Genomic DNA, 12635 nt, shown 5'->3' on the forward strand with positions numbered 1-12635 from the left:
GAAAGCAAGAGACCCGAGAACTAGAAAGGCAAGGCTCACTGAGCCATTTATCTCTCCACCCTTCAATTAACCCCGCATGTGTTTATTGACCAGGTTGGCACAATAAACTAACTACCTCAGTAAATGTAATCATGGTTGTAATTCCATTTGCCCTCCCACCCTGTTTTCTGTGAGTGTATGTATATCTGTGTGTGTGTTTGTGTATACTTGTAGATTACTGTTAATACTCTGATTACAGGATTTTGTTCATGATAGTGTTTAATTGTGTGACCTTTAATCTTTTGCTCTTCTTAGTATCTTCTTTAGCCTTCATCATTCCATGTGAACCTCCCCTTATTATATATTGCTTTTCTTCACCCAAGTTAATGCATGTTTGCCCTCTAGTTACGGATTCAGTCTCCCTTTCCTTCCCACCCTGATAAACTTCCAAGACCGCGTCTCTCCCTGTGTAAGCTTTTTCTTGACTTTCTGTGGTATTGGCCCTCTAAAATAATTATCCTTCTGTGAATGACTCATTTCTCTCAGCATAATGTCCTCCAGGTTATGAGGTGTCTCACAGATCCATCATTATTCTTTCACGTTGTGTAGCATTCCCTTGTATGTCTGTACTATAGTTTGTCCATCCATTCCTCTATCAATGGGCATTTAAGTTGTTTCTATCTTTCTACTATTGTGAATAGTGCTACCATGAACATGGATGTGCATGTATTCATGTCATGGTTTGTATTTCTCTAGGATATAGGCCTATCCAGGGTATTTCTGGATCATATGGTATTTCTACTTCCAACTTTCCAAGGAAACACGGTCCCATTTTCCACAGTGTTTGTACCATTTTAGTTTCACTGGCAGTATAAGAAATCTCTATAGGTTACATTTGTTGTTTTCTGGGTTTATTTTGTTTTTCCACTTGGGAGTGAGATTATATGTCATTAGTATTTTCTCTCTAATGGCTAATGATCACAAACATTTATTCATTAGTGAAGTGCCTGTTTGTGTCCTCTGCCCAATTTTTTAATTGGAACTTTTGTGAGTTTTGTTGTTGTTGTTGTTGTTGAAGTTTTCTATAAATTTTAGAGACTAGTCCCTTATCAGATATCATTGCCAAAAATTTCCCACAATTTTTGTTCTGCTCTTTTGGGTTAAGTGTTTGATTTTTAGGAAGTCCCGGTTGTCTTGTTTATCATCCATTATTTGTGCATTTTTAGTTTTGTTTGATAATCCATCTACACCAATAATCGGAGCCTATTTCTCAGGTGCCTCTGATAGGATAGTAACCAGTGGGGAAAGCCCTCCCAAAGGCTGTCATTATGCGGTGTCCATTTGGCAGATGAGAACAGTCCCTGGTCAGCAGGTATAGGCAAAAGCTGGTCTTTGAGAGGCTCAACAAACAACAGTTACCTTTCCTAACGTCCCGAGATGGGCAACCGTACCCTTGAATTTTTTTACCCTGGATGAAAAAATAATTGGAAATTTAAGTCATGTGTTTCCAAGAACTTATTGCCCCCATTGTTTGTCCAACCTATTGTTTTGTGAGAGCTATTTGAAGTGCACTAAGATTAATGAGCCTTTTTCCAAATATTTTTTAAAATCTCTTTTTACTCAAAACCTACTATACAACCACAGTTGTCCAAACAACCTGGTACTGGTATCATGATAGATACACAGACCAATGGATCAGGGCAGAAAACCCAGAAATAAAATCATCTGCACGCAGACAACTGATTTTTTTAAAATTCATTTTACTGGGGAGCTCTTACAAGTCGTATGACAATCAATCATTTGGTTGTATTAGGCACACATGTACATATGTTGCCATCAACATTTCCAAAACATTTTTTTTCTTCTCGAGCCCTTGGTATCAACTCTTTTTCCCCCCATGCTTCCCCACCTTCCCACCCTCATGAATCCTATAATATATTATTGCTCTTATTTCATGTCTTATACTGTCCGTTGTCTCCTTTCACCCACATTTGTGTTATTCATCCCCCTGGGTGGGCTATATATCCAACCTTTTGATGGGTTCCCCCTTTCTCACCGCTCCACCCCTCCCGGTCCCTACCATCCCCCTACCTTCATGATATCACTACTCACACTACTGTTCTTGAGGGTTTTATCTGTCATGGAGTCCATGTGTCAAGAGCTCTTATGTGTACCAATGTGCATACTCCTGTCTAGCCATATTTGTAAGGTAGAACTGGGTCATGTTAGGGGGGTGGAGGGAAGGAAGCATTCAAGAACTAGAGGAATGATGTGTGTTTCGTCAATACTATACTGTACCCTGCTTGAATCATCCCTTCCTTGTAACCCTTCTGTGGGGGAGTGTCCAATTGTTTACAGATGGGCATTAGGTCTCCACTCCAACCCCTCTCATTCACATCAATATAATTGTTTGCTTTGGTCATTTGATACCTGTTACCTGATCCTGTCAACACCTCATGATCCCATAGGCTGGTGTGCTTCTTCCATGTGGGCTTATTAGCTTCCCTGCTAGATGACTGCTTGTTTAACTACATGCCTTTAAGACCCCAGATGGGGTCTTTTAATAGCTGGGCACCATGAACTTTCTTCACCACATTTGTTTATGCACCCATTTTGTCTTCAGTGATTGTGTTGGGAAGGTGAATGTCAAAAAGTGCCAGGTTATTAGAAAAAAAAAGTGTTCTTGCAATTAGGAAGGCCTTGAGTGGAAGCCCAAAGTCTGTCTGCTATATAAATATATGTACATTGGCCTCTATACCTTTCATTATAAATTAATATATTTACATATATACATACCTATAGCTATACCTTCATAAATAATTTTTGCTTCCTACTTCTTTCCTCTATTTCTTTTCACCGTCCTATTGTCCCATTATCATGTTCACCCTCCCCTCGGCTCTCAGTAATTCCTCTTGGATACATTGCACTTGTTTAAACCCCGCCAGGCCTCCTCACCATCATTTTTCAGATCTCTTGTTGTTCCTTCATTTTTGACAAGGCCACCAAAAGCATTAAATGGGAAACAGATGCCCTCATCAATAAATGGTGCTGGAAAAATTGGATATCTATCTGCAGAAGAATTAAGCAAGACCCATATCTCCACAAATACAAAATCAAGGTGGATCAAAACCTAAATGCAAAAATCCAAAGCTATTAGGATCGCCAGCAAGAAAATTGGTTTAAACCTAAGTGCCCTAGTGCAGGGAACACATGGGCTTTCGGAGATAATAAAGGAAACACACACCGTGGAAGACAAAATAGATGAGTGGGACCTATTGAAAATAACATACTTGTGTGCATCAAAAGACTTCATAAAAAATATATATAAAAAGAGAGTCTAAAGACTGGGAAAAGATATTTAGTGATGACATAATGAAGGACTAATTACTAAAAGCTATGGTATTTTACAAGTTTACAACAACAACAACAACAACAAACTAATAACCCTCTGAGAAGGTGGACAAAGGACCTGAACAGAAGATTCACAAAGGCGGACACTCAAATGACTAATAAGCACAGGACGAAATGCTCTTGTTCACCAGCCATCCAGGAAATGCAAGTGAAAATAACCATGAGATATCATCTAACACCCATAACTGTAGCCCAGTTTTTAAACACTAAGAACAACAAATGCTGAGAGGGTGTGGTGAGACTGGAACTCTTATCCACTGCTGGTGGGCTCATAAATACATACAGCCACTGTGGAAGGTGATATGGTGATGCCTAAAACAGATGGCAATTAAAATACCCTATGATCTAGCAAGCCCATTACTGGACATTACCCCAAAGAAATAAGAAACTGAGCACAAACTGATGTGTGCTCCTCCAGATTCGTTGCAGCACAGTTCACAATAGCAAGAAGCTGGAAACTTCCCCAAAAAAATTCCCCAAAAAAACCTTTGGTACGTACACACAATGGAATACTACGCATCCCTAAAAAAACAGCAATGAAACCACGAGACACCTCAAGACGCAGAGAGATCTAGAAGACATCATACTGAGTGGAGTTAGTCCATCACAAAAGGACAGCTGCAGTCTGAGTCCACTGCTGTAGGGACAAGCAGCAGAACGGGCACAAGGACATCCAGTGAAGGACATCCAGTCGGCTGGCTGGGGGTCAGACAGCCTGTAGAGGGTCTGACCAGTGCCAGTGAACCAGACACCAGCCACTGCAGGTAAGTATTTTGAAGGTCGCCTGGCCAGAGGGTGCCTCACGTAGGCCGGGATCAAATGGTCAAGAGAGGGGAAGGGGATGTTATCTACAGAGTGGCTGCCATGTCAATCTATGATGAGGTCTCCCCCGGATAGACAGACAGCCCTATGGGAGGCATGGGGGACACTGATGGGAAAAACAAGTCAGGAGATGGGGAAGGGAGCAAACCTGTCTGGGGGTCACAAATGCCTGACTGTTTGTAGGAAAAGAGGGAGGACCAAACTCCAGGTGGGGGAAAGAACAACTGAAAATGCTTTGGGGCACCCTAGTGGGGGAGTGTCTTCGCTGGTACGCCCCGAATGGGCCACGTTGACCCAGGCTTCTGGGTGAATCCTGGGGACCCAGACTGGGTGCTGTGGAACACTGGGACACTGAAGGCTGGATCTTCAAGGTGCATAGCACCCTCCAGAGGCAGCATCTCTCAGGTGGAAACTCCACAGGGTGAACTGCACTCTACCTCAGACACATTTGTAACTGAAGGACTTAAGTAGGAAGTGCATGGTGTCTGAGGAGCAGCAAACAGCTGTACCCAGATTGTTGGACTGTTGGTAAGCTGACAAACACAGTCTTGCTCCATCCGTGCCCTATACGCTGTATCAAGATATGTATTATTCCGGCAAACCTGTGACAGACATTCTTTTCATTTTATTGTTGTTTGTTCCTCTTAGGGTGTATCTCAGAGGCCTTATGTCAATAGAGGCCCCCCTCTTGAAGTGGTGTTACCTGTTGTTCAGTAAATGAAACTCAGGACTGATGAGCCTATGGGGACAGCAAGTAGAACAAGGGTTTCGGGGCGATGGATCACAGGAGTTGGGGGAGTGAAAAGGAGATGATGTCAAGGAGTCCAGGAAGAAAAAATGCTTTGGAACTGATTGTGGTAGCAGTTGTCCAATTCTGCTGGATGTGATTGAACTAGGGGACAGTATCATATATGTGTAATATTACATGTCCTCCATTCACAATAATTCTTTAAAGACCAGCCCTAGAGACACTTTGTGTAGGAACTGCTCTAACGGGTTCTATGTTTAATAGAAATCTATATTGGGGTTCCTTCCACCGAGGAGGCACCAGCATGTGGATGACAACATAGATGCCCACTTGACTAATGTTTGTTATGTTAATTTTTAAATTGCATATTTCTTATATCCATTCATTTGGTTTTTGATTTCATGAAATACTAACTTGTTTATTTGATCTGTAGGTCTTAATTAAAGGTCATAAGTTCAAGAAAGAGACCTAAATTTCACTGATTTTTGTTGTTGTTGTTGTTTCCTTTAAGTATCTGGATTTCTCTGACCTTAAGGAAAATAATTTTATCCCTGTCTCCGTTGTAAAAATTAAAATAAAATCTCTTTTTATTATAAGGGCATTTAGACTTTGGAACTCATTCTATGGGTAAAAAATAATAAACTGCTCTAAACACTCAATCCCTGCAGGTGGGTTCAAAATTTACTTTATACTCTGATCCCAATGGATTTAAATTATTGCTCAGGTTTATCACTTCTCATTTACGGGCCTTTTCAAAAAGGGAAAGATACCACAGGGAGTGTACTATGTGGTATATATCCATACTAGAGTGTACTATGTGATGTAGAGCAATACTAGAATATACTATGTGGTGTACAGCCATGTCCTTAGTCCAGAAGACTTTCAGAACCTCCTCCACCTAAGCCATCAGTGGATAGCACCCCCACTGGGTGAGTCTTATGAGGGCATTGATTTTTGGCTAGTGGTTCAGAGCTCTCTTGGGCTGGTTCTGCATGTGCTCTGTCACGTAGAGTGGGTAATGTATTATTACTGGGGCACTGCAGGGGACAAGGAGAACAATTTTTCCTTGGGATGTGTGCAAAGGAGCTGATTGCTGCCAGCTCCCTCGAACTCCCTACATGGTCATCTGATGACCTCTGCTGGTGCAATTTTCCCACCTTGAATGAACCAGGGCTTCTGAGCCAAGCCATCCTCCAGTGTTCCATCTCCCTATGTTCCTTCCCTCCTGTTCCTGTCGTTCCCATTAGGCAAGGGAGGGGGTCCATGGCAATAACCAGGACTAACGCAGGGCACGTGCCTGAGCAGACTGTCCTCTCACTGAAATTGCCTGGTGGCTTCTCTTGCAGTGAACCTCTGAGCCATTTCCTGTAGAAAGAGAAGGACGCCAACATGGAAGAAAAAGCGGCACCCACAGTTTTCATTCTGCTGCTTTTGGTCAACGTCAATTTGCTGAATGGTAAGGAAGAGACGGCCATGCGCTCTTTAATTGCCTGGGTGTTTATCAAGATGGGGTTTAGGGCATGGGGAAGGAAGAGTCCTTCCTTGCAAGACAGTTGAGAAACAGGAATGTTTGTGTCTTTTGCTGCTATTAAATGTATTTGCAATGTTTGAGCACTTGCGACATCTTGTACCTGGGCTCTGAATTACATCCTCATTTGGAAAGCAGAGCAAACCAGCTCTGAAAACCATAGTTCAAGTTCCTGCTCAGTTAGCTAATAGCTTTGTGCTTTGAACTCCTAATCTCTCTGCATCTTCACACTTGTAAACTGAAGATAGTGATGTTTCCTCCACCCTAAATGAAAAAGTTTTGAAAACTTGTAAAGAGATGGAAGGGGTTGCTGTTACATGGTAGAAAACAGGTAGAGGCAATGTTGAATTATCAGTGCTAATCAAGAAACTGAAGTTCACAGCTAAATGTGTGTGTATGCTTGTGTGTGTGCAATTCTTTGTGGGGGTACCTCTGTGTTTTACTGTGTGTGTACCTGTGTATGTGTGTTAACTCTTGTAGGCACCTGAATACAAATGCTTCAATTATGTGTTTGCATATGTATGCTTCTATATGTGCATACTTCTGAATGTGCATGTATATGTGTATTAATGTCTGTGTATATGCACATGTGTGTACACACATAGTACAAATATGTGTGTACCTGTGTGTATGTCAGAGTGTCCTTCTATACTTGTGTGTATTTCTCTGGGTATAGACCCTGTGGGGCTATGAACCTATACACCCGTGCATACGGTACAAGCATGGTTGTCTCCCTATTCCTGTAGATTGTATGAGGACATTCTATTTGTTTTAGCTGACTGTTCTCAACAGGGTGAAAAGGAATTCTAATTGTCACTTCACAGTTTTGCCATCCCCAATTGAGATTTCTTGTGGTACTCTTAATAACCAGTGACCTGTGAAAGAATTAAGCTTTCAGAGAGAGCTACAAAGTCAAGTCCATAAGGGAAACTCGAAGTACAGTAATCAATATCAAGAGTTATCCTAATTGACTTCTGAGAAGGCCCATTATTGAATTATGGTTTTTTTCTGATGTTGTTGAATAAATGTATCTTTATGCTTCACACACTCTCCCCCACCTATTCCTTTTTGTTTAATGGAATTTTGCCATGACTCTCAACACTTCTTCATCCTATGAAATCGTCTTTAAAAAAATGTTTCCCTACAGAATAAGTCACGTTGTACATATTAGCAGAGCTGCCACCAGGCTATCCTGGATGGTTTTCAGCCAGGCTATGAGCCCGAGCTTAGCTTAGCTCTAACTCACACCCTTAGCCCCAGTTCATGGTTGCTTCGTGTCATTCCATTAAATTCTACTTTCTAGCCACTCTTGCTTTGTAGCTACTCTTGATTTGGCCTTTCCCCACTCTTGATTCCCTCCTGAACTCTGGTCCAAACTTGTACTCTCTGGCCCGGTGCTCAGCAGGAACTCCAGGCCTTGGCCCCAGCCCGGGGAGTTGAAGGCAAGCATGGGAGTAACAGAAGGCTCCCTGAGAGGCTAAGATCAACATCCAAACATTTTCTTTCCTGCTCCTGACTTCCTGGGATGAAATGCTAGTGCATCTAGCTAGACCAAAGGAGTGTCCACAGAGCTCTACAGGTGGATGTGGTTGTCCTTCTCTGGTCCAGTAGCATTAGGGCAAACTCCCAGTGTTATTTGCTCCCTTTTGGACATGAAAGCCAAGAAAGAGAAGAGGGAACCATGTCAGCAAATGCTTCTATCATCACCCCAGTCACACCATCTATCTTTCAACTCTTACATAATATGGGTAGTTCATAACCAAGCCAGGACACATCTATCAGGGTGCTGTCCTGTGGTGGCTTGCAGGTTGCTGTGATACTTGAAGCTGTACCGTCGGTATTTCAAACACCAGCAGGATTACCACAGCGAGCAGGTTTCAGCAGAGCTTCCAGACCAGAAACAGACCAGGGAAAAGAACTAGGCCGTCCACTTCTGAGGGACTCGCCGCTGACAACCTTTGGAATCACAGCAGAACATTGTTTAATGTAACGCCACAAAATGAACCCCTTAGGTTGGAAGGCACTCGAAATAAAACTGGGCAAGAGTGGCCTTCTCGAAGTAGTGTGTATTGTACTAAACATTTAGGTCCAGTTCTACTTCACAGGTGTCCTTTGATATATTTAAATAGCGCAAATTACATGAACTTGGGGTTTCCCTCAAGTATAACTTCACCTTTATTAGGAACTGAAAGCAGGCAGTTCAATTTGGTGTCTGATAAAGGGGCCGAAACGGCTGTGACGTGCCAGGTCAGCAGGTGGACAGCACCAGCCCCTCAGAGAGAAAGACAAAGCATTCTACTCTTGTAAAGACTTATAGTCGTGCAACCCCCAGCAGCAGTTCTACCCTGTCCTAAAAGGGTCACCGTGAGAAATGCTTACTGCATAATTTGAAGAAGAAAAATTTAGATTTTCAAAATATTTATGAAAATTGCTATGAAGTCTTACATTTTGACACTCTAAATTGCCCGCACGCCTTCCATAGATGTGCCTTTTCCATTTTCTTTTTTATTTTCTACTCTTCTCAAGCTGTGCATCCAATCTGTAGTCTCTGAATATATTGCTGTTTCCGATACCACAAAGAAAAACTCACATGTAATTGATTCTAATCAAAGTGACCCTTCAGCACAGAGAAAAACTGGCCCTTTGAGTTTCCAAACATTTAAGTATTTTAAAGACTGCAGAATGATTGGTAGGTTCAAACCACCGACTTTATGATTGGCAGCTCATGCTTAACCAACTAGCTACCTTGGATGGGTTCATATGCAACTTCCCTTGGAAGTGACTTCATGCTTAAGTCTTTTGCAAATATCACTTACCTTTTTTGTCTTGTCCTGTAATTTGTGGTTCTGAATTCTTCTAATATTTAAAACTATGGTGATAAATTAATAACTCAATAGCTGAAAATAGAGTGGAACACTACATCTGAGAAACCAAAGTTGATACTGTCTATCCAAAGCAATGTTCTGAATCAGTGCCCCCAAGCCCCGGGAATCAGCCTAAAAATGAAGACCAAGAACAATGCTTTTTCTTAAATAATTTTATTTGGAGCTCTTACAGATATTATAATAGTCCATAATTCAATTAGATCCAACATAATTGGACAATACTGCCACCACCATTGTCAAAACACGTTCTTTCTTCTTGAACTCTTTGATATCTGTTCCCCTTTATCCCCTCCCTACCCCACCCAACCTTCAGAAACCCTTATTCTTATATTATAAAGAGTTATTACTTATTATTATTATTTGGGCTATATAATTACTTGTGATTGGAATGCAAAAGTTGGAAATAAAGACAAGGATAGGTAATTAGAAAATATGGCCTTGGTGATTGAAAGGAAGTTGGAGATCGCATGCTAGAATTTTGCAAGACCCACCACTTCTTTATGGCAAATACCTCTTTTCAGCAACATAAACAACAACTATATACATGAGCCTCACCAGGTGGCATACCAAACCCATTGCCACTGAGTGGATCCCAACTCACAGCAACCCTACGGGGTTTCCCAAGTTGTAAATCTTTACAGGAGCAGAGGAGCTCAACTGTCTATTGCAAAGCAGCTGCTATGTTTGAACCTCCAACCTTTTGGTTAGCAGTCCCATGCTTACCTCATAATGCCACAAGGGCTCCTTATAATGAGTACACAGAAATCAAATTGGCAAAAAGACAATTAACCTGTAGTAAAGCACGGATGGTTCTGAAGGAAAAAGTCAAAGTTCCTTTGAAAACATTAGGAAAAAAACAAAGCTTCAGGAATTGACAGAATATCAATTGAAATATTTCATAAAAAATGGATGTATCCTTGGAATCACTCACTAGTCTTTGGCAAGAAATTTGGAAGATAGCTGCTTGGTCAATTAACTGGACTATCTCTCTATTTATCCCTGTTCTAAAGAAAGGTGGTCCAACAGGATGCAGAAATAAGATCATTAACGTCACATTCAAGTAAAAATTTGCTGAAGATAATTCAAAAAATGATTTCAGCAGTACATCCACAAGGAGCTGCCAAAAATTCAAGCTGGATCAGAATAGGACAAGGAGGATATCATTGCTGATGTCAGCTGGGTCATGGCTGATACCAAAGAATGCCAGAAAGATATTTACTGCATTTTATGGACTTTGTAAGGCATTCAATTCTACAGATCATAACAAACTATGGATAACATTATGAGGAATGGGAATTCCAGAATGCTTAATTGTGCTCACGCACAACCTGTGCATATACCAAGAGGAAGTCATTAGAGCAGAACCAGGAAAAGTGAAGGAAAGTGGGGAAGGAGATTAGAAGAGAGAGAAAGAAGTCAGTGGAGGGGCAGAGCCAAATAAAGGGCAACTTCCTGATATGGTAAGAAACATTCAAGAACAGATTGAGTTAATTGGAAATGGCAAAAGATGGAAGTTCATGAGCAGAGTGAATAAATGCCATGAGAAATGCATTATATAAGTGCCCACAAGATGTGTGTCCCTGGGGAGAATTCTTTTTATGGTTTGCCTGTATGCTGTCTGCAGCTGTAGAGACCCCCAGGTATTACAGACAGGCTCAGACTCTTCTACTCATGTGTATCCAGCTCACTCTGGAGACCTGCTCTTCAAATTATTGATTTGATGACATTCTACAATTAGTTCCTAATCTGCACCTAGGTGTTTGGTATCTGAAAGTAAACACCACTACCACCACCCCTACTCCATAGCAGTATACCATCCCAAAGCTCTGGCCCTGGAAATCCAACCAATATCAGGGAAATCCACAAGGAAGTGTCAAAATATGCTGATAATTGGACATTTCTGAGCACCCCACTGTGAGGTTTCTGTGCCCCATCCCAGGGCTCTGTCACTGACCTGGGTCCCAACAATCTGATTCAGTGACCAGCAGAATGATGGAATGGTTGACTGGACCTTAGTGTTGACTTCACTGGCTTCTGGCTTTTTCTAGGACAGTCACCTCCTGGGAAACCTGAGATTTCTAAATGCCGTTCTCCTGATAAAGAAACTTTTACCTGCTGGTGGAAGCCTGGGCCAGATGGAGGACTTCCTACCAATTATACTTTGACTTACCACAAGGAAGGGTAAGACACTCTCTTCTCTCCTGTCAATCCACACCTCCTTCTCACTCCCCAGGCCAACAGAGCACTCTCCTGCATTAGAACTACCAATGTCTTCCTTGGACTCACACAGACAAAGCTTGTAGCACTGCGGCAGAGGGAGTAGCACATTGTACCCATGTCCACAGTCTCCCAGGACATCCTCAAGGAGCTTTCTCAATACAAAGACATCTATAAGCTACAGCATCTATGTGCTAGTGACAATATTTTAAATGTCCTAGCTGTGAAAATATGCATTGCAGCCCAAGGCTAGGCATAAGAGTTTTCTACTTACTAGTTAATTATTAATGCCATCAAAAATGGTGTGTCCCCTGTTATTTTCTTTTTAGTATACTGTATATACTTGAGTATAAGCTGACCCAAATATCAACCAAGGCACCTAATTTTACCACCAAAACTGCATTAAAAATGTGCTAAAAAACTCGGCTTATACACGAGTATATACGGTACATAGTATTTTGTGACAGGTAACACAGCTACCAATTGCTGTCAAGTTGATTCCAACCCATGATAACCCCATGTGTTTCAGGATCATCCTGCTTGCCATTGGGTTCTCCATGGCTCTGGTCTTTCAGAAGTACACCATCAGGGCGTTTTCTGAAGCACTTCAGGGTGGATTCAAACTATCAATATTCTGGATACTGACCACATGCTTAATCATCTATGCCACCCAGAGACTATCTATTTAAGACAAAGCTAATATATGGAGTACACTCATGGTGGCCCCAAAAGTATTAGCTCCGTAGCACTGCCCACGACTGTGCCCAGCCCTTCCTTCTGAGATATGTCTGGATAGAATTGAGCCTCCAATGTTCTAGTCATCAGCAGGCCATCTTTTCAAACTTGTTTTATGTCCAAGAAAATTTTTTAAAAACCAAAAACCTGTAAAGGAAAAAAAATGAGGATTTTGCTTAGCTAACTGTTGATCCAACACCCATGATTTCCTAGAAGGCCTATTTGGAGGTAAAGTAGCTGTCGGAGCCAAGCAAGGTCATCGATGCGTGAGTGTTTAGTGGCCCTCAGTCAGACCCTCCTGGAAACCCTA

The 12635-nt window shown here is 41.7% G+C and overlaps 1 protein-coding gene across 3 annotated transcripts in view; it reads left to right on the top strand.

Annotated features, from left to right (window-relative positions):
- PRLR (prolactin receptor) overlaps positions 1-12635 on the top strand; it is a 247572-nt gene that overhangs the window by 216501 nt on the left and 18436 nt on the right. For all 3 annotated transcript variants that reach the window (XM_045285373.1, XM_045285372.1, XM_004698081.2), the window contains 2 exons: positions 6307-6416; positions 11422-11554. In XM_045285373.1, the coding sequence (XP_045141308.1) occupies positions 6350-6416; positions 11422-11554 (200 nt within the window). In that variant the 5' untranslated portion in view covers positions 6307-6349. The remainder of the gene's footprint in view (positions 1-6306; positions 6417-11421; positions 11555-12635) is intronic.

Source organism: Echinops telfairi, unplaced genomic scaffold, assembly GCF_000313985.2.
Source record: "Echinops telfairi isolate 266 unplaced genomic scaffold, ASM31398v2 ScPeMD7_7469;HRSCAF=8507_1, whole genome shotgun sequence".
Classification (NCBI taxonomy): Eukaryota; Metazoa; Chordata; class Mammalia; order Afrosoricida; family Tenrecidae; genus Echinops; species Echinops telfairi.